Source organism: Prionailurus bengalensis, chromosome B2, assembly GCF_016509475.1.
Source record: "Prionailurus bengalensis isolate Pbe53 chromosome B2, Fcat_Pben_1.1_paternal_pri, whole genome shotgun sequence".
NCBI lineage: Eukaryota > Metazoa > Chordata > Mammalia > Carnivora > Felidae > Prionailurus > Prionailurus bengalensis.
Window position 1 is genome coordinate 151525890 of NC_057349.1, and position 27014 is coordinate 151552903.

The following is a 27014-nucleotide window of genomic DNA, read 5'->3' on the forward strand; positions in this document are numbered from 1 at the left end:
ACATGACGAACACTGCCGTGTCACCTGCAGCGTTCCAGGGTTTCACCAAACACAGGCCAACGCAGGAAACACGCCGGAAGCCGCGTCAGGAGTAGACGCGCCCGCCCACACGAGCAGGCCGTACCTGGGGGGCTGACGGGCTGAAGGCCACGCCAGCGACGGTGTCCGTGTGTCCGGCCAGTCTGTGAGAAAACGTGCTCGAGCCCATTTCATACACGTACGCCTGCAAGACAGACAGACAGACGGGGCTCCATGATGAAAGGGCCAACGGTCCACGTGAGTCGCACACAGCAGAAGCGCACCCCTCGGCCGAGTGACTCCGCAGCAGCCGGTCACCTGACAGGCCAGCGCCGCCTGAGCCGGAGACCCGACTCGGTGACTCAGCCTCTCTCCTCCTTGCCTCTCGGACCTTTATTGTCTCAGTGGACCCACAGCCCCTGATGCCTCCACGGTTCAGCCCTGCCTGCAAGTCCCAAGCGGAGTGAAAAAGTGATGTTTATGTCCTTTTCCATAAATTTGAGACAAAAACATGCACACACCTTGCTTCCTACTAAATTAGCTTGGAATCGAGCAATTCAAATACTTGGAATTTTTTCTATAGTACAGCTGTTCTTAAAATTTTAAATAAAAACATACAATACTGTCTGATGGTATTACCATATGCATATAAAAGATATGTATAGAGAGAGCTTGACAGATGCATGCGTATTTAGAGAGAGAGAGAGAGAGAGGCCATCAAATACTTCATTTAAGGGACACAAATCTGGTATCGGGACACCATCCCGGTGTGATATAAGAGAGGAGAGACCCATTCTAATTTTTAGGTAACAAAATGTGCAAACAAGTGGTTTGTGGACTCTACTGGTAATAAAAAAGAAATGCCACGTCACAGAAAAAGCAAGACATCTACGTGATTCCTTCTTCCACAAAAAGTCTATTTCAATGGACAGACGAACCCTTCAAATTTACAACTTCCCAATGATTCTGTCATGGGCTGAACAGCAGCTCCTGAAATAAAGTCTACAAACAGATATTGTATACATCTTGAAGCGGGAATATTTAAAGCATGTTTTTGTTGGTTTTTTTTCTGCTGTTCTTATTGGAAACGTGCTTATTTGAAAAGCAGCCACTGACGTGTGTGCTCCCAACAGTTCCCAAAGGAGGCTGCTGCTGCGGGCCCAGGGACCCCACTCTGGGGACCGTAACACTGAGGTTTGTCGCCACATACGGGACACCGCCTTGCATGCCGCCTGGCATTTGCGTGACATCTAACACCCATAAATGACGCCGCGAGCCTGCGAGAGAAGAATCAGTCACGGTTATTTAAGAAACTGCCTCTCCTTTCCTGTATGCAAATGCTTTTAAATGAAACCTACCTTTTCTCCCAGAAGAACCAGAAGGTTCTTGAATGAAATGAATCTTTCTGGTCATGGCAAACCGGAACCATGAGAAGACAGTCTGCAGCCACAAATATCAGACATATTTTATTAGGTGCACATTCGTCACAACCTGCCCTTTCAAACGGCAGCAACAATCGGCCTAAATGGACAAGATGCACCTTGTCTGATGCTGAAAACACAGGAATGGCCTGCAACTCGTGTGCAGAACACGTTTTGATTAGATGTAATACTAGTTACTCGATTCATGAAGCCACCTGTCCCCATGAAAGGGAAATAAGCCGTGGCTAAAACGTACTCAGAAAGACGAAACGTAAAATAAAACCCTACAAAGTCAGTCTTACTCTGAAACTAATGAGCCCTGAGAACGGGCAGCGTCTTCTCACAAAGGATGAGGGTGTGGCCCAGGGAAGCAGGGAAGACGCTTCGCTGTTCAAGATGTTTCACAAAAACCGTCCGGGACTGAATGTACCAGTGAAAAAGATGATGTTTTGCAAACACAACTAGACCAGTTGATTATGAATGTTTTGTAATTCTGCTGAACCGCATCCTTGAAGGTGAAGCTGCTTTCGTTTTTCTGTCTCACGTTATTCCTACCACGTGTCATTCATTTCCCTTTGCCTGGATTTTCTCCACAGAAGAAACGGACAAAAGGATCGCACACAGAAGTTCACTCTGTGTCTGAAGCTTAATGGTGTTGATATCGTCGCTGGGGGAATCAACGATCACATCACAGACATTCACTTTGTTTTTTAAAGTATTTCCAGAAAGGATGTTTCTCGGGACTGTGCATATTGTCTTAGATCACTGAATTTTTAGTTCACAAAAAACTTGTGAAGTTTTCTAAGAAGGCCAAAGTGTTCAAGATTTAATATAGAGCCCTACTTAAAATCCCATCAAGACAGAAACATCGCCCACCTCCTGCAGAAGCCAAGAGTCTGTCCGAAAGCCCCTGATTCGGGCACGTGGAGCTCTGTGGCCACCACCAGGTGAACACTGGATGTTGATGGCGGGGCTGTCCCTCAGGTTTGGAGGCAGAATCACGACCCCCTTCTCTCGGCAACCTCCATCAAGGTCCGGCAGACGCCGTGATGAGCTCCGCCCTGGCCCTGCCCCTTCCCCTCGAGGAGCCCCACGAGGGGTCCCTGGCCGCCACGGATGGACCGCTGGTCACCTGACAGACTCATACACTTTGGCTGGCGGCCGCAGCCGCTTCAACAATCCTGAGCAAACCCTCATCGACTTCGTCTCTAATAACAAGCCGGTCTCTCTCAGCGTCCTTGGCCCTATGACCAATTACATGGCCAGTCATCTTAGTATCTGGTAGTTCATTCTTTGAAAATGTGAAACATCGGGGCGGGGGGATCTGGCAAAAGAGCCGCTTACGTCAACCCTCAGCGTCGGCAGCATGTGAAGGGAGCCGTCGCAGTCCAGCCACAGCTGTCCACGTCGTGAGATTCAAGCAGGCGTCCAGGAGTGCAGCTAGGAGGCTCGTCTGTTTACCCGCACGGCGGACACCACGGGGCACTGCTGCAGGGGAGACTCCGAGGGTCAGAGACGGGGCCTCAGAGCCCACCTCTCTAGAACCCGACAGCCTCCTTCCAGCAGGGGGGCTCGCACAATGGAAAACCCCGGTCCTCTGTGTCTAGTCCTATCTCCAAAGTCCGTGCTTGGCTTTTTATTACGAAAAGTTTCAAATATATACCAAAGTACGGTGGATTGCACAACCAGCCCATTCGTATAGAACCAAACACAACATCGTTAAGACTTTGCTCTACTTGCTTCAACTGCCATACCTTTGTTCTTTACTTTTTCCCTTTCAGTTTTTGTGTCTCAATAAGTAGGAAGTATTTTTAGCCAACTGCTAACGTAACATCCCACGTACTTTGAAAATATCTCTAAAAATACGGACATTGCACACACACCTCCACTGCCACTTTACGCTGACCTAAAATAAAGGAAGTCCTGGCCGGTCACACTGGTCACAGTTGTTTTGGGTAAGCAGGACCCAGAGCAGATCTGTGCGTTGCTGTCACGTCTTTCCAGCACCGCTGCTTGGAGCAACGCTTTCTCTCCCTCGCTGTCTTCCATGCCATAGACTTGTTGACGAAATGGGGCCCGAGTCCAGAAGAACATTCCAGCCAGAACTCGTCGGCCTGCCTGTGTGTGACATCTTTCGACTTGCTCCAGCATCCTGTGGATGGGCCCTGAGCCAGAAATTATGCATAAAGACTCAATTCGGTTCAGGCTCTACCTTTTTTCCACAAGAATACTTTACGGTGGATATTAACGGGTGTGCACTTCAAAATGGCAGAAGGAACGTACAGTATCTAAACTGTTGCACAGTGAGTGACGCTAACGTTGGTCGGGAGGTTTGGCTTGTGACATGACGTCCCTCGGAGACTGTAATGAGGTCCACCTAACACATGTGTAAGCGCACAATACGGCACACTTACACAAGCACAATGTTCTCCAGCAGGGCTCTAGACCGCTTCGTCCTGCACAACTGAAAATTCTGTGCCCTATGGCCAACGTCTCCCAGCTGCCCTCCCTGCTGGCAACCGCCACCCTACCCGCTGCTTCCATGAGTGTGACTGTTTCAGATTCTTCATCTAAGTGCAGTTAGGCAGTATTTGTCCTAATTCCTGTGATCGGCTTATCTCACCTACTATAACGTCCTCTGGCTCATCTATGTCATTGCAAATGACAGGACTTCCTTCTTTTTTTAAGGCTGAATGACATCCCATTGTGTAGATTTATTCATCCATCCATAAACATTTAGGTGGCTTGAACCATCTTAGCTACAGTGACTAATGTTGCAGTGACGTGGGAGAGCAAATCTCTCTTTGAGGTCATGATTTCAATTCTGTTGGACAAATACCCAGCAGTGGAATTACCTTATCCTATGGAAATTCTATTTTTAATTTTCCAAGGAACCTCCACACTGTTCTCATGGCGGCTGCACTGGCTGACATTCCACCACCAGTGCACGAGGGTTCCAATTTCTCCACACGCTCGCTGGTCCTTCCCTCCTGGTCTTTTGACGACGGCCATCCTGACAGGTGTGAGATGGTACCTCACTGGTTTTGATCTGCATTTTCCCGGTGATGAGTGATACTGAGAACCACTTCCTGTACCTGCCGGCCACCAGTGCGTCTTCTTTGGAGAAATGTCTAGTCACGCTGCCTGGGGACCACCAATCTCTACGTGGTAGTTTCACTAATGATGACATTCGCCGAAATGAATTGTTTGAAACCACAAGAGGGTGATTTTCTAATTCTACCATTCATCCCACCTGTCTGGAATTCTTCTCTCAAAAATAACTTTTCTTCTTCAAATAGGGTTTCGGGTTAACTTGAAATATAGTCCAAACAGGAAAGGCAAGACAAAAGCTGAATTATTTCCCTTAAAAAGACATGATTCTGTAAGGTACCCTAGGTACCTCCAAATGGGGAAAAATAAGGCTTTGTTTATGTTTGTTTTTGTCTTGCTTTTAGTTATCTCATTTTTGGATTATTATTTAAAAATCGTGAGATTTTTAGATATATAATGTTTTCAAACCAATTACAGTCATTATTCTTTCGATGCTCCACTACGCCTTCTTTGGTCAATAGCTTTTAATGTTGCTTCCTGCAGCCACATTATATGACCCATAGCTCCTCAATTCCTTCCTTCGTTTTCAGCACAAGGTGTCCCTGGCTCATCTGTGAACTTTTTGCCACAGACCTGAAAGGAGCTATTCATCAGAGAACTCTGGTTCCCATCAGTGGGGACAGCAGGTAGAGGGGGCCACAGGTCATGAAGGGCAATGCTGGAATGTCAGTGTTTCTGAACATTTTCAGTGGTTGATGCTAGTTAACATGTGCCTGTTTTCATATTTGTGCACCAATCCCACACTGCTTTAATTAGAGACTTTCTAACATGTTTGAATAACTGCTAAAGCAAGGTTTCCCCCGCCCCATTATAATGCTCTTTTTTTTCCCAGGGTGTCTTGACCATTGCTACTTGTTTGTTCTTTGAAATTTTACAATGTGATTGTCTACCTACAGAAACACCTGTTGAATTTTTAAAATTTTTTTAATGTTTTTATTTATTTTTGAGAGAGAGAGAGGCAGACTGAGCGAGGGAGAGGCAGGGAAATAGAGGGAGACACAGAATCGACAGCAGGCTCCAGGCTCCGAGCTGTCAGCACAGAGCCCGATGCGGGGCTCAAACTCACAGACTGTGAGATAATGACCTGAGCTGAAGTCAGACGCTCAACCGACTGAGCCACCCAGGTGCCCCTAAAACCTATTGAAATTTTTGTTGCAGAAGAGTTAAGCTTGCAAATTACCTACAGAGAACTGACTTCTTTATGAGACAGAATCTTCCCATTCAAGAAAAGTTAAGACATTGCATTTTTCAAGATTGCATTTCTGGAAAAAAATAAAGTTTTCTTCATAGAGGTTTTGCAGGGTTCTTGTTAAGTTTATGCCTGAACATTTTATCCTTCTTAAGGCTCTTCTAAATGCATTCTCTTTCTTATATATCATCTCACAGGTTTTTGTTTTTATATGTAAAAAACATTAAATTCCATATATTAATTTAAGTCCCACTATTTCTTGAATTATTTTATTGTTTATAATGACCATTAATTCTCTTGGGTTTTCCAGGGGCACCTGGATGCCTCAGTCGGTTAAGTATCCAACTTTAGCTCAGGTCATGATCTTGTGATTTGTGAGTTCGAGCCCCATGTTGGGCTCTGTGCTGTCAGCTCAGAGCCTGGAGCCTACTTTGGATTCTGTGTCTCCCTCTCTCTCTGCCCCTCCTCTCTGTCTCTGTCTCTCTCTCTCTCTCTCTCTCTCTCTCTCTTTCAAAAATGAAAAACCTCTCTGACCTCAGCCACAGCAATTTCTTACTTGACACATCCCAAAGGTAAGGGAATTAAAAGCAAAAATGAACTTCTGGGACCTCATAAAAATAAAAAGCTTCTGCACTGCAAAGGAAACAATCAACAAAACTAACTAAAAGGCAACTCACGGAATGGGAAAAGATATTTGCAAATGACATATCGGACAAAGGACTAGTATCCAAAATCTATAAAGAGCTCACCAAACTCCACACCTGAAAAACAAATAATCCAGTGAAGAAATGGACAGAAAACATGAATAGACACTTCTCTAAAGAAGACATCCAGATGGCCAACAGGCACATGAAAAGATGCTCAACGTCACTCCTCATCAGGGAAATACAAATCAAAACCACACTCAGATATCACCTCACGCCAGTCAGAGTGGCCAAAATGAACAAATCAGAAGACTATAGATGCTGGAGAGGATGTGGAGAAACAGAACCCTGTTGCACTATTAATGGGAATGCAAACTGGTACAGCCGCTCTGGAAAAGAGTGTGGAGGTTCCTCAAAAAATTAAAAATGGACCTACCCTATGACCCAGAAAGAGCACTGCTAGGAATTCACCCAAGGGATACAGGAGTGCTGATGCATAGGGGCACTTGTACCCCAATGTTTATAGCAGCATTTTCAACAATAGCCAAATTATGAAAAGAGCCTAAATGTCCATCAACTGACGAATAGATAAAGAAATTGTGGTTTATATACACAATGGAGTACTACGTGGCAATGAGAAAGAATGAAATATGGCCTTTTGTAGCAACGTGGATGGAACTGGAGAGTGTGATGCTAAGTGAAATAAGTCATACAGAGAAGGACAGATTCCATATGTTTTCACTCCTATGTGGATCTTGAGAAACTTAACAGAAGACCATGGGGGAGGGGATGGGGGGAAAAAGTTACAGAGAGGGAGGGAGGCAAACCATAAGAGACTCTTAAAAACTGAGAATAAACTGAGGGGTAAGGGGGGGGTGGGGAGGGTGGGTGATGGGCACTAAGGAGGGCACCTGTTGGGATGAGCACTGGGTGTTGTATGGAAACCAATTTGACAATAAATTTCATATTAAAAAAAATGAATCAACATTAAAACATTTTTTAAATAAATTCTCTTGGGTTTTTCAGATACACAATCTTATCATCTATGAATCTAGACAGTTTTAACTGTTCCTTTTCAACTATGATGTCTCTCATTATCTTGCCTAATTTTATAGGTAAATACTCCCAACATTATAAAATAGTAATGGAATCAATGGGCGTTCTTACTTTGTTCCTGATCCGAGGCTGCTTCTACTGTTTTCTCATTTGGGCAGGGATGAGTATTTTATCATTTGAAAGAAGTATTTATACATTTATCTTGTAAGGGGTGTTTTACATGAAATGAATGGGGAACTGTGTTAAAATGGCTTTTCTGTTTATATGGAGAGGACAGCACAATCTCATTACATTAGTTAATGGCTTCCTTGATTATTGGGCCATCCTTGATTTCCAGGAGCATAGGTAAGTTATTGTGATTTTGTGGTCAGATTCTGCTTATTCTTACTCAAGATTTTTTTAATTTATATTTACAAGTAAAACATAGTTTTCTGAAATTTTATTGAGTTATCATTAAGTTGTATTCATTTCAAAAAAATAATCTGGATGCTTTCCTTATATCTTAGAGTTATCTGAGACCACTGGATTTTAAAAAGTTTGGTAAAGTCCCTTAAGAAATCATCTGGGTCTAGTATTTTTTGTAGAAAAGCTCTTTGGATTTTTAAAAAATTTCTTCTATAAAAACTAACCCATTACCTTACTTGTCTTTTTGGGAAATTTTTGATATATTTCCTGCAACTTATCCATTTCTATATGGCTTTCATATTTATTTGCATAAACTATGAAAAGCAGTTTCTTGGTTTTGATAAGTTCCCCTATTCCATGTTTCTTTTCCTTTTTCCTCTTCATCATTTCTTATTGATTATATATTAAGCTTTGTCTCTTTCTCAGAAATTTGGGTTAAAGTTTATTTTGTAGTTCATGTTTTTAAAAAATAAACACTTTCATTTTTTCTCTCTTCTGTCTGCTTTTATCTCTATTCCTTGCTCATTTATTATCTCAATTCCTTGCTCATTTATTTTGTGGTTCCTTTTCTTGCTTTCTAGATGGATATTTAGTTCATTATTGTTCCCTTTCTTAAAACCTGCTCCACGCATTTGTTTAGTTGCATCCCAGAGACACTGACACATCATGTTGCAAATATCATTATTTTTAAGAAATCCTACAATTCCATTTTTCTTTACGTTATTAAACCACGAGTTCATTAATAGAAATTCTGTATCCATACAGAAGGAACTTTTCTTTGTATCCCATTACCAATTTATGGGTTGACTGCACTGTGGTGAGAAAATGACATTGTTGTTCTCATTTTAATTTGTTGTGCTTTTCTCTATGGTTTCATGTATGGTTAATGTCCCCATATTTGATGTGCATGTGGAAAGAAAGTACCATTCCTTGTTGGCGTGCGACTACGTCCACGCATGTCTATAAGATGATGCATTATTGATTCCGTGGTATAGGTTTTCTGTAACATTCCAGTGCTTGTGGAAGTGCTTCGATCTGTTGAGGACTAAGATGGATATGATAAAGTCCTCATTATTGGTGTCTGGCTATTTATTGTTTCATTTCTTCTATGTCTGCTTTATGAATTTGCTCTTCTGCTTATTTTCATTGATGAACAGACATTGTGTTATATTTTCATTGGGAGTTTTATCCTTTGGCATTATAAAGTATCTTTGCCTCATTAATTTTGGGGGGTTAAATTATGACATATGTAATATCAAGACCATATAATCTTCTTTACTTTTATTTTCTCTTGCCTGATACACATTTGCTCGTCTTTTTTTTTATATATATACTTTCTGAATCACTTGGCTTAGAACATTTCCTGTATTCAGCATAAACTCAGATTTTTCTTCTTATCTATAAGATCCAATCTAAGTGTCTTTATTTTTTTTTAATTTTTTTTTAACATTTATTTATTTTTGAGAGAGAGTGTGAGCTGAGAAGGGACAGAGAGAGAGGGAGACACAGAATCTGAAGGAGGTTCCAGGCGCTGAGCTGTCAGCACAGAGCCTGATGCGGGGCTCGAACCCACGAACCGTGAGATCATGACCTGGGCCAAAGTCTGGCGCTCAACCGACTGAGCCACCCAGGCAGGCGCCCCTGAGTGTCTTTCTTTTAAAACTTGAGTTTATTTTACTTGAACTCACTAATATAATCAATACATTGATCTCAGTTCTGTCCAATTGTTTTATTTTTAATTATACAGTTGATCCTTGAACATAGGTTTAAACTGTGCAAGTCCACTTATACACAGACTGGTTTGATAACTACAATATTGCAAATCTATTTTCTCTTATGATCATCTTAGTGACTTTTCTCTAGCTGACTTTATTATAAAAACACATTAAAAAATACATTACACAACACATATAACACAGAAAATATGTGTTAAGCAACTGTTCGTGTCATGTTAAGTCTTCTGCTCAACAGTAGGTTACTGATAATTAAGTTTGGGGAGAAGCAAAAGTTGTATGTGAATTTTTGGGGGCGCCTGGGTGGCTCAGCCAGTTAAGGGTCGACTTCAGCTCAGGTCATGATCTCACGGTTCAAGAGTTCAAGCCCCACATCAGGCTCTCTGCTGTCAGGGCAGAGCCGGCTTTAGATCTTCTAGCTCTCTCTCTCTCTCTGCCCCTCCCCCATGCATGCTCTCTCAAAAACAAATGAACATTAAAGAAAGAGTTATATATGAATTTTTAACTGTGCAGGAGGTCAGTACCCCTAACCCCCATGTTTTCAAATGGTCAGCTGTACTTATAAACAAAGAGAGCTTTCATTTTATGATTTTATTTCATGTTTGGATGTTTCCTCTGCCACTAAAAAAAAACAGCTATTCAAGGTCTTCTGTGGTTCCGTATAAATTTTAGGATTATTTGTTCTAATTCTGTAAAGGAATTGTATTGAATGTGTAGATTGCTCAAAGCAATTCTGAAAACCAAAAACAACACTGGAAGCATAACCATCCCAGATTTCGAGATACACACTGAATTTTCTTGAAATTTTTGACCACCATTTTCTTTTATCACCATATTTCTGAGTGCAGCTAGAAAATATAATAATTGAAATTAAGAGTATAAAGTCACAGAAACACTGAAAATAGAAAGATGGGAAATGAAGGTGACATGAGAATATGTAAGTCTCAAGTAGACATTAAGGCTTAAAGCATTACTAGAGATGAGGGACTTTAATAATGATAACAACGCCAATCTATATAGAAAATATCACAATTCTAAATCTGTATGCACCTGATAACGTACTTTTAAAATAGAAAAAGCAAAGGTAATATAACCTTAAGAAGGAAAAAAAAATCCTCAATTATAATGGAAGACTTTAAAAAACTTATTTTAATGGCTACAAATTATTGCTGATCATGATACTTTTCTGCTTAAAATATTCTACTAGTGCTCTAATGTCATGGAGAATACAGACCAAGTATCTTTAGTGGCATACAAGAATCTTCAAAATATGCTCCAAATTGCCTGTCGAAACTCTGTCTCTATTTCTCCCAGATGTCCCGTTTTCTATTGCACGTATGATACAAACTCTGGATATGACAGTCCTTTCTACAAAAGATGAGCACGAACCAAAGAAATTCTCACACACAAGAGACTACACAGAAAAATGTGTTTTCTATGCAGATGAAAACTAACAATGTATTTGAAAATAAACTGACAGAAATCAAGAAAACACATAAATTTGGGATACCTGGGTGGCTCAGTCAAAAAACTGACTCTTGATTTCAGCTCAGGTCACGATCTCATGGTTCGTGGGTCCGTGCCCCGTGTCAAGTTGATAGCATAGAGCCTACTTGGAATTCTTTCTCCTCTCTCTCTCCTCCTCTCCCACTTAAGTTCTCCCGCCCTCTAAATAAACATTTAAAAAAGAAAAGAAAAGAAAACACACAAATAGTAACAGAACTGCTCAAGTAGAAACAGAAGAGCTCAGAAATAAAATTACTAGACACAGGACTATGTTACATGAAAACTGGTAAGTGTTAGGAAAGCATTAGAAAAAAATTTTCAGAAATGAAGGTCAAATTTGAATGAATGTAGTAGAAAGTAGATACTCCAGAAAGCACAATAAGGGAAAAAGAGGATATAAGGGAGAAAAATAAATACATCCATAACTGAGTAAAGAAAATCATTAAAACATTCAAGATGAAAGATACAAACATCGGGCAAAAGAGATTCAACCTACATATAATTGGAGTCCCTGAAGAAAATTTTTCAGACAATACTTGAACAGAACATTAAAATTGTAGCTTTCTCACAAATTACTTAAATCTGTATATTGAAAAGGCATCTGCGGGCTGGGGGGCGGGCTGGGGCTGGGGGCCAGCTAGGGTGCGGCCCAGGCACTCTGCTCCACATTGCTCAGTGCTCCTCCACACTGTGTCCCCACAGAGGGAGGTGACAGGAAGCAATCTGACACCAGGTAAGAACCTGGGGCAGGATTAACCAAAGTGGAGAGAAATCGCACATTCCTGTTGGCTCCACAAGTACCTATGGATTGTGGCAGGAAAAGTGAAACGGGTCACTGATCCTGAGAAGTCAGTGCTGATAAGTAACTTTGAAAGGAGTCAGTGGGTCCACGTGACAAATGAGGATCACGATTTTTACCGGATGAGTGTGAAAACCAACAGAAACATTCTGAGTGTCACAACTGGCTATCAGTTCTCAGACAGTCAGTGTTCTACCACTTTCTGAGCCACTGAGAAGTGACTGGAAAGATGTGACTGTGAAGAATATTAAAAGCTACAGGAAGAGCTTGAGAAAAAAGAGGGTTCTCTGGCAGAAAAAGCTGAAAGCAGAAAATACCTCCATCGGAACTTTGTTTCAGCACCTGCAGCTGCCCACTGGCTACAGCAGTTCGCTCAGGAGTTCAGAGCCCCTCCCGCTCCTGATCGGCAAACCCGGCGGCAAAGCCCAGGGAAAGGGCATCTTTCTGATCCACATGCTCTCGCAGATCGAACAGTGGTCCCGAACAGCCGTGACCCTGTCCGCTGAAGAAGCTACATGACCTCTCTGTCCATCGATGACCCATTACTAATCAGCGGGAGGAGGTGTGTGTCCTGCTGAGCTGTTCCACATGTAAACTTGGACGTTGCCGCTTTTGCGCAGCAAAACACACGCCAGGTGAGTTGGAGAACACGGGTGTTCATCTCCCCAATGCTGCCCTCTGGGGACGTGGGGAGGACTACAGCCACATCCGCGGGGGAATGTGGACCACGAGTGACCTGCGGCTCTACCTGGAGGGCACCTGAGGCGAGGGCGACCCGCGAGCTGCTCAGGGAGATCCCCTGGGTCACCGTGCAGCCACTGGCCGCAGACGACACGGCACGGTGAGTCCCACGGGTGCGACACCACCGCAGACGACAGGCTGACGGCCTGGCTGACCGAGGGGAATACGTCCGTCTCTCACATCCAGTACCACCAACGACCAAATCCTTAAGTATAACCTGACAGACGACACCCTCAATACTGCGTCCCTGATGCCACATTCCAGACTACACACGGAACAAGCCACGCCCAAAGGAAGTCGCTGGCAGTTAGGAAATTCGTGTTGATGAAGAGCTGGGCAAGGCGGTGGGGTGGACCTAGAGCTCAGTAGTTCAGGGCCAGTCGCTGGGGCCCGACGGGGGCGACGGAGAGACCGGGGGAACCGTCCTCACAACCTGGGGGCGGGGGCCAATAAGCACAGAAGACGGCAGCCTGGACGCTGCCAAATGCTAACTACACCGGGGCCCGTTCCGGAATTCCCCTTCCCTGGAGCGTGTTTCCCTCCTAAGCCCTGCAAGCAAAGACACTTCTTCGGGAGGTGAGGGAAAATAAAAATGAAATAAGTACCTCGTTCCCTAAGATAGCGGAAGGAGTACTCCCGGTTAAATACTTTAATCTGGTATTTTATTTATTAGCGTTGTTATCTGGTGAGTCACAGAAAATACACACATAGCGACGCCTTTCACGTGGAAGGCAACTTGTACAATGATGGATAAATGAATAAAGAAATAAATTAATGAATGAATGGGGTGTAAAATAATCATGCTTCACCAAAAATACCACACGAGGGCCTTTCAAACCTCCTACATTATTGTTATTAAAATACTATTACTTATGGGGCACCCAGGTGGGTCAATCGGTTAAGCGTCCGACTTGATCTCGATTCAGGTCACGATCTCATGGGACGTGAGTTCAAGCACAGAGCCCGCTTGGGATTCTCTCTCTCCCTCTCTCTCTCTGCCCCTCCCTTGTGCTCTCTCTTCCCTCTCTCAAAATAAATAAATAAACTTAAAAAAAATACTATTAAAGTCTCAAACACTGGCCGATCATTAAGCTTTTTAAAATCAAAGATTTTTTATCCTAATGTGCAACAACATTAAACCGTTTCCACAAGAATGAGTGGATCTCACGACCGAAGACCAACCAACACACCACAGCAGTACATACGTGTCTGTCCTCGGCACCAGAAGCCACGTAGCGTCCACAAGGGCTAAAAGCGATTCCACATGGGTATCCGTGGTTCGGATGTCCTTCAAAACGGCGCTCACATCTACAGGAAAAAAAATGATTTTTTAAATTTTAACACAAATGAGGAAAAAGACACTGACTTGTGGCTCGCCTACACAACAATGCACAAATCAGCAGTGAGAGAGCACGCTTATGCGTGACAAGCAGGTTATTCTAGGTCTTTAAAATACAAAAACATTTTAAAGTCATAAATCATTTGCATCAGTGATTCAAAGACTTCTGGGAGGCGCAACATTCTATCAAGGCTGATTAAGGGCCACACCAACTATTCACGAAGTGTGACGCACAACTGTTTACTGTTTACTGTAATGCTGGTTTTACTGAGAAAATGCCCAGCATTTTCTGGGGTCGCCAGGCAGCCCTGAGAAAGCCTTTGTCACCTGCACGGGGCTGGGCTCCAGGCAGCACTGCGGTGTCACACAGAGCCCCTGGTCCAGAACTTCAGTGCCTGCCCAAGATGGCCTCGCAGAACGTCCCCTCCACGTGTCGGAGGGACTTTTGCATTGTTTTTAGCGATTACAGAGGAGAGCGAAGACTGTTAATTCTGTCCTTGTGAATCCACAGGTGTGCATATACACACACAGATACTTGCCACATTTTGTTATACACACTATATATTTAGTGATTATGCCCCATAATACAATGGTCAAACACGTATATTTTTAGAGAACAGGAACATGCATGTATATGTTGTGGTTTAAGAGCATCTGATGACCTCCCCGTGCATCTCTGACCCTCAGAGGCCACACGTCACACGCGCAGCAGAGCAAATACCAGCACCTCTTATTTTAACATTCCAAATTTAGGTGGCCTGTTCCGTGTAGAAATCAGACTTTTCTTAGACTGGTCAGTGTGAACAGATTCACCACAACCTTGTCGCATTTGGGAAAAAGAGATCAAACTGAGTTTACAGATACTGAGGCAAAGGGCCTCGGGAGCTTTAAAAGAAGCGTCTTTAGGGGCGCCTGGGTGGCGCAGTTGGTTAAGCGTCCGACTTCAGCCAGGTCATGATCTCGCAGTCCGTGAGTTCGAGCCCCGCGTCGGGCTCTGGGCTGATGGCTCAGAGCCTGGAGCCTGTCTCCCTCTCTCTCTGCCCCTCCCCCGTTCATGCTCTGTCTCTCTCTGTCCCAAAAATAAATAAAAAGTTAAAAAAAAAAAAATTAAAAAAAAAAAAAAAAAAGAAGCGTCTTTCACATACCGCAGCCGCAAGGCCTCACCTCAGGGTTCTCAAGTCCCACAGCTTTATCCCATCGCCAATGGCTGTGGTGGCAAAAAGGTTATAAACCTGATATTGTTGGGTCGTGAATGACGATCCCTGTGATTGTAAGGGGAAGAAACAAGATGCGTTCTTTAAAGGCTGAATTAATAAACATTACGCTAATCCACAGTAAGAAATTAACACAAAGCTTCTTTTCTTATTTATAACAATTTCGGAATTGGGCTCCAAGAACTTCCTTCTGGATAATTACTAATGGTACATTTTGACCTTGGGAATTATTGGTGTATGATTTCCAAATGCAAAATGCCCCTGAAAGTTATAAAAGTACAATAAGAGATCCAAAGACTCTCACATTAACACACCAAAACTTATCTTTAAAGTGCAGATCACAATCCATCTTCGGTAAATGATCCGAGAGATGCCCTTTCTAAGGAATTCGAGGTTTGCAGTCAGTTGTTAATCTGCCGACCATAAAATCCTAAGACCCCCATGCAGCTGTCCGTGCACGGACTTGTGTGAAATCCAGCCCAGGTCACTGGGCGGGGTCCCTTTGAGGACCTGCCTCTGATCTGATCGTCACCCCTCCTCACACTCTAGCGACTTAAAATGTCTCATGGAATGGAGCGCACCCCACCCACAGAACAATTTTTGGCCTCAAACATTAAATATATTACGGTTCATAACAATTTCCCTCTCCCTTCCATGTCAAGAGTATCCAAACGATCCAAAATTTAATGAAGTATACCTGAAAGCTTTTATCTTGACATATGTAGAAGTTATTCTTCAGTTACAAACAGGAAACGAAGGTTTACATAAATCCATAACAATAATAAACTAATACATAGAAGAGAGTCTTAACTCTGTACCAGACAGCATTCTAAACACTGAACATTTCATCCTCTTAACAAACTTGTGAGACGTAAACTATTTTATACCACTTCAGGTGACAAACACGAGACAGAGGAATCAGGAATCCACTCACGGCCATCCAGCTCCTAATCTCAATGTGGATTAGCGGTCCACGAGCCGGCACAAGGTCACTCATAACATCCCGACAATTCAACAGACATCCAGCAACATTCAGGGATCATCTACTAAACAGTGGGCACTTTGCAAGGCACTGAGTATGAGAAGAATAAAACACAGATGTAGTTTCACAGAAAGGCAGACGGGCAGATGATTGTATATTTAAAGTACCTTACAACATTGCTAGTTTCCCGAAGCCAACCAGTAAAAAACTGAAAGCTTTCACAGGGATAAAAGGAGACTTAAAAATGTTTTCAATCAGTCCCATAGAGGCTAAGGAAGAAGAAATGAAGAAGCAAAGAAAATTCATGATAAATAGGCAGTGCAGAAGGTTTTTTTTCTTTAACGTAGAAGACAATGCACAAAATAAGATCAAATGTATCAGCAATCACAGTAATCACAAACAGACGAAACAAGTAAACAAAAAAATTCTTAGTTGGACTTCAAGAAAAACACTTAAAACATATTATTTTTAAAGGCTGAATGTGAAAGGTAGGAGAAAAACCGCATGTATTAAATAAAAGAAGGCAAGATGGATTGCATAAGTACTAGAAGAAATAGATGTAAGGCAAAAAAGACCTAATTAAAAACAGCCTATAAATACTATAAAATATAAGAAGTCTGACGTAAACATACCCAATAATATAGCCTGTAAATACATAAACCCAAAATTAATAGAATTATAAGAAGAAAGTGACACGATTACAGTCAGAGAGACAAAGATCTTAACTACATTTCTCTACTTAAAAAAAAAACCAAGAGTACAAAAAAATTAGTAAATCTTGGAATAATTTGAATATAATTAATAATGTTGGGCCAACAGATATCTATGCAAACATGTTCCAAGGGCTTATTCGTTCCACACACACACACACACCTATAAAAACCAACCAGAGAGTCAGATTCTCAGTAAGTACAAAAATCTTACCAGACAGAAGAGACTCTGTTACATAGAGCGTGTGCTCTGAATACAATGCCATAAAATTAGAAATCAGTAACAAGAAGGTTCCTGAAAACAAGCTTATACATGTGGAAATCTAAAAGCACATCTAAATAAAGCCTAGGTTAAAAAAATCATAATGGACATTAGAAAATATTTATTGCTAAATAATAAATACCACATGCTAAAACCTGGAAACTGCAGCTTACGCAGTATTGAGGGGAAATTTGTAGGCTTAAATGTGTACACCATAAATTCATAGAAATGGATGAAATTCATACCTATAATGGGAATTAAAACCAGGCAGCAGAAATAGGTACTTTGCTGCTAGTATGTAAGAGAACAAAGTACCACACAACACAGGACATATTTCTGAACACATACTTGCGAAAGATCCACACCAAATTCAGTTGTGGTTATCAAAGGAGGAGACAGAAAGAGCAGAACTGTCTATCCATAACCATTTCATTTCTTTAAAAAAAATAAAACTACAAGATCTAAAGATAAAGCAATATATTTTAAGGCAATTATATGGATTTTAGTGACCATTACTTCTTAATTTTTTTCAACGTTTATTTATTTTTTGAGAGAGAGACAGAGAGAGAGAGAGTGTGAACAGAAGAGGGGCAGAGAAAGAGGGAGACACAGAATCCAAAGCAGGCTCCAGGCTCTGAGCTGTCACGACAGCACAGAACCCAACACGGGGCTCGAACTCAAGGGCCACAAGATCATGACCTGAGCTGAAGTCAGCTACTTAACCGACTGAGCCACCCAGGAACCCCTAGTGACCATTATTTCTGAGAAACTAAAGTTTTCTGTGTGATAATATGTTTTCGTTAGAAAACTAGTTAAAGCTTTACATATTTAATTTTCCAATTCAAATTAGCTGTCTAGCGTTATGTATTTACATCACAAAAATGCATATATCTAATGCAGGCACAGAAACAAAAGTAATAGTCAAGTGTTTGATATATATATGAAAAAAAAGCACTAGCTATGATTTTTAAAGTGATCAATAAGCCATAAAAGATTTATGTGTTTTCATTGTAAAAATAAGCTACTCAATGACGTAACACAATTTAAACAGAGGAAACTGTGGCCCTCGCTTTTTGATGCATATGATACTCTTCTTAATGTGATAAACTTGTCCAGCGACCGCAGGGGCAATTCTTGGGACCGTGCACTGGGATGCTTGCAAAAGGGCATTACTGATGTGTGACGCATGTAGCTCTGCGGGTCCTAAGCTTAAAAGAAATTAGCAAAGATCTATTTTACACTTTCCTGGAAACACGACATTTGGGCCACTTAGCATTTGTGCTTCTCCTAAATTGGGACTTGTTCCGTGACAATTCCTGGGTAGCAGCTCCCATATGGCTGCAGCTAGTTGGAACACTTTGATGTATGTGGTGTAACTGAACAAAAATTCGACAGAAGGTTAAGAAAACAAGCTACTAAAACACTGGGAGCCTCTGGGGCCTTACATCCCACTCCCCTCCCATCATACACCATTCAGAAGGTTATTCTCAGGAAGTAAAACCAGTTGTGTTCCCACTGGAAACCTCAGGACTATTTTCCCTCCCACCTCTCATCCAAGAGCACACCACAATGGTCCCCAAAATATCACAGTCACTGAAAGACCATGTCAGTTTGGGGAACACTCGGTCACTGCACACGCTGCTACTCAACGGGGAAGAAACTTGACGCCGTTTCCTAAAGCACGTGCACCGTGACTCGTAACAAAAAGAGGCCTTGATGAGAGAGGAACACACGGAATGGTCACGCTGTCACCCAAGGGGCAGGGAGGCCGGATCCTCACAAGGTTCCGCGCCGGCTGCCGGCGGCCACACGGTCTTCCCGGATGTCTCTGGGGCGAAGATTCCCAGCCCTCCGTCTGGGTGCCACCTAAACGCAGACACTGTCACGGAGACCCGGGAGTCCATCAGGACACGGCCGCCAGCCTGAGCCCACTCCCTGAAGCCAGGCTGAGCCACGGAGCGCTGCCAGCGGGAGGCCACCGTGTCCCACCTGGACCGCCGTAGCCGGCCTCTCCGGGTCCCACCCCCGAGCCCGCCGTGGGAGCGCCGAGCCAGCCAAAGAGCGCGGCCGGAGGCCCCGCCACGAAGCCGCTCGCGGCCGGAGGAGCAGGCGGTACACGGGGACACGGCCGCACCTGCGAGGCCAGGAACACCGGCGGCGAAGGGGACCTCAGAAGCCGGCGCCGTCACCCCTGAGCCGAGCGAGGCCCCGAAGGGGGCCCCGACTGGCCGGAGCTGCTGCCCGCGAGCACGTCCCCCCTTCCCTGTCCAGCCTGCCTCCTGGCCGGCCGGCGGCAGCTGACAGAGCAGAACCGTGTCTGCGGGGTGCCAGTCGCCCCTGCCGAGCGGCCAACGGAGCGCAGCGGGGCCTTACGGCCGCATCACGCGTCTGCGCGTGCCGCTCACGCACCCGGGCGCAAGAATCAGCGAGGCCGCTCCCCTTCTTGCCCCACCTTCGCCGCGGTTGCCAGGTACCTGCCCCATAAACCCAGATTCTGGGGGCGGGCCGAGAGGGCGGAGCAGCATGGGGGGTTTTTTTTGCATCTCTCATCCCTGAAATACAGCCAGGTCAACACTAAACCATCCTGCACGCCTAGAAAACGATGCGCGCAACCTGAACCACAGAACTCACCAGGTACGCGGCGCGGGGAGGCCAGCTGCGGGAGAGGGAAGCCGCGGGAGGGGGGGCAAGGAGCTGTTTTTGCTTGTGGAGACAGGACGGAGACGGGGAGGGTACGGGATAGCATCCACCCTCCAGAAATCTGCTGGAGAGAAGCAAAGAGTACGCGAGGGACTGAACTAAAATGGGAGAAAGGAGAAAGGAGAGGGTTTAAATTCCACTAAGACTCTATCAACAGGGGCAGTGCAGAGTCTTGAATTCCACAGCTCCATACCTGGCAGTGCTCTGGTGGGAAGGGCGAATCCCCAGGAGCAGAAATATATGCAGCCAAAAATTACTTATCCAGGAAGGCTGTCATTGAGAATAGAAGTTTCCCAAACAAAAATTAAAGGAGTTCATGACCACTAAACCAGCCCTGAAAGAAATTTTAAGGGGGACTCTCTGAGGGGAGAAAAGACGTTAAAAAAAAACAAAAACAATAACAAAAACAGACCAAAATCAGCAAAGACTAGAAAGGACCAGAGAACACCACCAGAAACTCCAACTCCACAAGCATCATAATGGCAATAAATTCATATCTTTCAGTACTCACTCTAAACGTCAATGGACTCAATGATCCAATCAAAAGACATAGGGTAACAGAATGGATAAGAAAACAGGATCCATCTATATACTGTTTACAGGGGACCCACTTTAGACCTAAAGACACCTTCAAATTGAAAGCAAGGGGATGAAGAACCATCTATCATGGTAATGATTGCCAAAAGAAAGCCGGAGTATCCATACTCGTATCAGACAGTCTAGACTTTAAAATAAAGACTCTAACAAGAGATGAAGAAGGGCATTATATCATAATTAAGGGGTCTATCCACCAAGAAGACCTAACAATTGTAAACATTTAGCCTCCAAATGTGGAGCACCCAAATATGTAAATCAATTAATCAAAAACATAAAGAAACTCACTGATAATAATACCATAATAGTAGGAGACTTCAACACCCCAATTACAACAATAGACAGATCATCTAAACATAAAATCAACAAGGAAACGATGGTTTTGAATGACACACTGGACCAGATGTACTTAACAGATATATTCAGAACATTTCATCCTAAAGCAGTGAAATATACACTCTTCTCCAGTGCACATAGAACACTCTCCAGAATACATCACATACTGGGACACAAATCAGCCCTCAATAAGTACAAAAAGCTTGAGATCACACCGTGCATATTTTCAGACCACAAGGCTATGAAACTCAAAATCAACCACAAGAAAAAATATGGAAAGATAACAAATACTTAGAGATTAAAGACCATCCTGCTAAAGAATGAATGGGCTAACCAAGAAGTTAAAGAGGAAATTAAAAAGTACATGGAAGCCAATGAAAATGATAACACCGCAGCCCAAAACCTCTGGGACGCAGCAAAGGTGGTCATAAGAGGGAAGTATATAGCAATCCAGGCCTTCCTAAAGAAGAAGAAAGGTCACAGATACACAACTTAACCTTACACCTTAAAGAGCTGGAAAAAGAACAACAAATAAAACCCAAACACAGCAGAAGGAAGGAAATAATAAAGATTAGAGCAGAAATCAACGCTATCGAAACCAAAATAAACAGAACAGATCAATGAAACCAGAAGCTGGTTCTTTGAAAGAATTCACAAAATTGATAAACCCCTAGCTAGTTTGATCAAAAAGAAAAAGGAAAGGACCCAAATAAATAAAATCAAGAATGAAATAGGAGAGATCACAACCAACACAGCAGAAATATAAACAATAATAAGAGAATATTACAAGCAATTATACTCCAATAAAATGGGCAATCTGGAAGGAATGGACAAGTTCCTAGGAACACATAAATGACCAAAACTGAAACAGGAAGTTATAGAAACGTGAACAGACCCATAACCAGTAAAGAAATCAAATTAGTAATCAAAAATCTCCCAAAAAGCAAGAGTCCGGGGCCAGATGGCTTTCCAGGGGAATTCTACCAAACATTTAAAGAAAAGTTAACACCTGTTCTCTTGAAGCTGTTCCAAAAAATAGAAATGGAAGGAAAACTTCCAAACTCTGTGAAGCTAGCATTACCTTGATACTAAAACCAGACAAAGACCCCACTAAAAAGGAGAACTATAGACCAATTTCCCTGATGAACATGGATGCAAAAATCCTCAACAAGATACTAGCCAACCAGATCCCACAATACATTAAAAAAAAAACTATTCACCACGACCAAGTGGGATTTATACCTGGGATACTGGGCTGGTTCAATATCCACAAAACAATCATTGTGATACATCACATCAATAAAAGAAAGGACAAGAACCACATGACCTCAATAGATGCAGACAAAGCATTTGACAAAATACAGCATCCTTTCTTAATAAAAACACTCAAAGTAGGGATAGAAGAATCATACATCAAGATCATAGAAACCGTATATGAACGACCCACTGCCAATATCATCCTCAACGGGGAAAAACTGAGAGCTTTCCCCCTAAGGTCAGGAACACAACAGGGATGTCCACTCTCGCCACTATTGTTCAGCATGGTATTGGAAGTCTGTGCCTCAATAATCAGACAACACAAAGAAATAAAAGGCATCCAAATCAGCCAGGAGGAGGTCAAACTTTCACTCTTCATACATGACATGACACTCTCTATGGAAAACCCAGGATTCCACCAAAAAACTGCTAGAACTGATCCACGAATTCAGCAAAGGTGCAGGATATAAAATCAACGTACAGAAATCGGTTGCACTCCCATACACCATCAATGAGGCAACAGAAAGAGAAATCAAGGAATCGATCCCATTTACAACTGCACCAAAAACCATAAAATATCTAGGAATAAATCTAACCAAAGAGGTGAAAAATCTATACACTGAAAACTACAGAAAGCTTATGAATAAAATTGAAGAAGACACAAAAAAACGTTAAAAGATTCCATGCTCCTAGATAGGAAGAACAAATATTGTTAAAATGTCGATACTCCCCAAAGCAATCTACATATTCAAGGCAATACCTATCAAAATAACACTGGCATTCTTCACAGAGCTAGAACAAACAATCCTAAAATGTCTATGGAACCAGAAAAGACCCCAAGTAGCCAAAGCAATCTTGAAAAAGAAAACCAAAGCTGGAGGCATCACAATTCCAGACTTCAAGCTGTATTACAAAGCTGTCATCATCAAGACAGTATGGTACTGGCACAAGAACAGACACTCAGAGCAGTGAAACAGAATAGAGAACCCAGAAATGGACCCACACACATATGGCCAACTAATCTTTGACAAAGCAGGAAAGAGTATCCAACGGAATAAAGACAGTCTCTTCAGCAAATGGTACTGGGAAAACTGGACAGCGACAGGCAGAAGAATGAACCTGGACCACTTTCTTACACCAGACACAAAAAGAAACTCAACATGGATAAAAGACCTAAACGTAAGACAGGAAGCCATCAAAATCCTAGAGAAGAAAGCAGGCAAAAACCTCTTTCACCTCGGCCATAGCAACTTCTTACTCAACACATATCTGGAGGCAAGGGAAACAAAAGCAAAAATGAACTATTGGGACCTCATCAAGATAAAAAGCTTCTGCACGCTGAAGGGAACAATCAACAAAACTAAAAGGCAACCAACAGAAGGGGAGAAGATACTTGCAAACAACATATCAGATAAAGGGTTAGTACCCAAAATCTATAGAGAACTTAACCAAACTCAACGCCCAAAAAACAAATAATCCAGTGAAGAAATGGGCAACAGACATGAATAGACACTTCTCCAAAGAAAATATCCAGATGGCTAACCAACACAAAAAATGCTCAACATCACTCATCATTAGGAAAATACAAATCAAAACCACCATGAGATACCACCTTACCCCTGTCAGAATGGCTAACATTAACAATTCAGGCAACAACAAATGTTGGTGAGGATGCGGAAAAAGAGGATCTCTTGCAGTGCTGGTGGGAATGCAAGCTGGTGCAGCCACTCTGGAAAACAGTGTGGAGGTTCCTCAAAAAATTAAAAATAGAACTACCCTACGAGCCAGCAATGGCACTACTAGGCATTTATCCACAGGATACAGGTGTGCCATTTTGAAGGGGCATATGCACCCCAGTGTTTATAGCAGCACTATCAACGATAGCCAAAGTATGGAGAGAACCCAAATGTCCATTGATGGATGAATGGATAAAGAAGATGTGGTTCATACATACAGTGGAGTATTACTCAGCAATCAAAAAAAAAATGAAATCTTGCCATTTGCAACTACATGGATGGAACTGGAGAGTATTATGCTAAGTGAAATTAGTCAGAGAAAGACAAATATCATACGACTTCACTCACATGAGGACTTTAAGATCCAAACAGATGAACATAAGGGAAGGGAAGCAAAAATAATATAAAAACGGGGAGGGGGACAAAACACAAGAGACTCTTAAATACAGAGAACAGAGGGTTGCCGGAGGGGTCTGGGAGTGGGTATGGGCTAAACGGGTCAGGGGCTTAAGGAATCTACTGCTGAAATCATGTTGCACAATGTGCAACTTGGATGTAAATTATAAAAAATAATTATAGAAAGTTAAAAAAAATTAAAATACATAAAATAAATAAACCCAGATTCTGACCAGGGCCAACAAGCCTGCCCCCAGTCAGAGGTTCTGCAGCCCGACGCCCACTCTTGGCTTCACCACCACATGGGCTGGAGCGTGAGTGGTGCCCGTTCCCTGAACGCTGCCCTCCCGATACATACCTGGCCCCTCACCCACCTCACGTGCCCGCTGCCCACATCACCTCCTCGGAGAGGAGCCCCAGAGGAGGCTTGGCACAGGGTATCCGACGTCGTGTGAACCCACTTCTTTTGTAAGGATACAAAGTCCTCAAGTGTGAGGCCACCGCTCTCCCCTTCACGCACATGTCCCAGCGCTCAGCACAGGCCAGGTGCAGACTTGCTCAGAGACGCGTGTACGTGAATTAGTTGAGGGCGCCTGGGTGGCTCCGTCAGTTGAGCATCTGACTCTTGATTTGGGCTCAGGTCGCGATCCCAGGGTTCGCGAGATCAAGCTCCGCATCAGGCTCTGTGCTGGCAGTGTGGAGTCCGCTTGGGATTCTGTCTCCCTCTCTCTCTGCCCCTCCCTCCCCCCCTCAAAAATTAACAAATAAACATTAAACGAATGAGTTAATAGGTTAAGACAGACACGTACACACACGCACACATACAGACACACGGACACGGACACACAGGTGCTCACACACCTACATATACACATGCGTGCATGCAAGCCCTCATACAGTCCAGGCCACAGGCGTGCTGGGGACAGAGGGGCAGGTGCCGGGGCGTCTGGTCTCGGCCACCCCCCAAGACCCCGCAGTGGTAAGTGCTGCACGTGTGGAGTGACAGCATCACCACTGTGCTCATGAGGCTCCTCATCGGGGTGGCGGGAGCCCCGAGCCTGGATGCAGAGAAGCCAGCAGGGAGGCTCCCAGACAACGGCCTCCCGCGGGGCTTTGCGCCACGAGCTCTGCGGCCAGACGGCCTGCCGGGGGCACACTCGGTGCCGGTGCGTCTCTGGAACCGGGCTGCGGGTCTCCGTTTCCACGCCTAGGAGTCAGGGTCCCGGAAGGGCTGAGTTCACGCCTGCTAAGAACGTGACGTGCGGACGTGGGGCAGCTCAGCACACACCAGCTACGGCATGTGCACCTCTACGTGCGCAACAGGGAAACGTCTGGGATTTGCCTCCTGTCCTGGCGAGTGCCCCCTACAGAGCCAAAAGTCACCGGGCCTCAAGGCGTCCCACAGAAGCCGCCTACGGAACAACGAAAGGGCCTGGGCCCAGCCTGAGACCGGGAGGTCCACGCCAACACCTGAGGCCACCAGATGGGATGACGCAGGAGAGCAGCGGAGTCTGCGTGCAGATTCTCTCGGAAGTCACTCCCTCACGCACGGCCTCCGCGACACACAGCACGGGGCACACTCGCAGGGACACTGCACATCGGCCCACGTCCACGGCTCACGTGCAGGAGTCCATCTACAGGAGCCCGGCTTTCAGCCCAGACTCACAACTGCATGGACGCGGGCAACCTCTCTATTCTCTGTAGCCTCAAACCCCTCATAGAATCGACTTCTACCTGACAATGTGAGACACCACACAGTCCCAGGCAAACGCAGCCGTCTCTAGTCTCCAGGGACACAAAACCTGCCCCCATCACTGCAGTCACATCTCTCATCTCCTATGAGAAAAATCGGTTACGTTTAAGAAAAACTGTCTTTACCATTATTTTAAAGCTAGGGCTTTATTTTTTATAAGTAAAAAGTATTTAAAAGCCCAAAATTGTATCTTGCACTTCCAATGTAATCAGCTGAAACCATTTAAAAACAAATTTGGAGCCAGATGGAAAAAAAAATATCAGACTGAGCTCTGATACACAAGTTTCATGTAGGTGAAGTCTTCATGGCTCTCTGATAAACCCCAGAAAGAAATAAAGAACAGAACAAGTAAAAGAAAAAGAAAATAGAGCCTCACAAGGGAAATGTTCAGAAACCACTTTCCATAAGCAAAAAATGATACTGTGATAGTGATGATGACAGTGGTGACAGCAGGGCCTGTCTCTCTTTCCTGGCCATCGGCTACGAACCCCCCATCACCCCAAAACGCCATCAGTGACGACGGCGGTGACGGTGCTGGTGGTGGGGTGACTGGCTCTGAAACGACTTCCTCTAATAAAGAGTCATGTGGAATAAGCTCAAAAATTAAGTGAAAAAATCTTTTTCTATTAATTCATATCAGAGACAAAAAGTAACAAGTGTGAGAAATGGTGAGAAATATTTGAAATGCAACAATTACAACATAAAAGAACATCACACATGAAATTCACATGTATCTTACTGAAACATTCTAACTCAAGAATGGAAATATTGGGTAAAATTAGTCAATTCTCACCTATTGTATTAACTAAGGACCCACAGAAATTCTAGAAAAACTGACCAAATATCTAACTTTATAACATTTCAAGAGAGAGACATGAATGTTGGAAATTTTTATATCTAGATAAATTTTATAGATTGCATTTAGAGAATAATACCTTAAACATTTTTCAAGGCTATTTGTCAAAACTTAACCCCAAAACCTACGTGCTGGTGGGTCTGTTTAAGAAGCCCACTGCCCCCTGCATTTGTGTGTCATTTCCTAAATAAGGAACTGCTTCTGCTGGTTAACAGTTAGCTGTGATTCAAATTGGCAAGTCCTGAGTGAGCAGATT

General features: G+C 43.5%; 1 protein-coding gene across 7 annotated transcripts in view; it reads right to left on the bottom strand.

Moving 5' to 3' along the window:
• The window catches only part of WDR27 (WD repeat domain 27), a 159362-nt gene that overhangs the window by 74070 nt on the left and 58278 nt on the right, over window positions 1-27014 (bottom strand). For 5 of the 7 annotated variants that reach the window (XR_006299114.1, XM_043592786.1, XM_043592787.1 and 2 more), the window contains 3 exons: window positions 15127-15224; window positions 13829-13931; window positions 125-223 (listed from right to left, as the gene is read on the bottom strand). Coding sequence is in view for 5 of the 7 variants with exons in the window: in XM_043592786.1 (XP_043448721.1) it covers window positions 125-223; window positions 13829-13931; window positions 15127-15224 (300 nt within the window). In the remaining 2 variants the exon portion in view is untranslated. Of the gene's footprint in view, window positions 1-124; window positions 224-13828; window positions 13932-15126; window positions 15225-16110; window positions 16249-27014 lie in introns of those variants that run through there. The other 2 variants (XR_006299115.1, XM_043592788.1) reach the window with 2 other exon arrangements.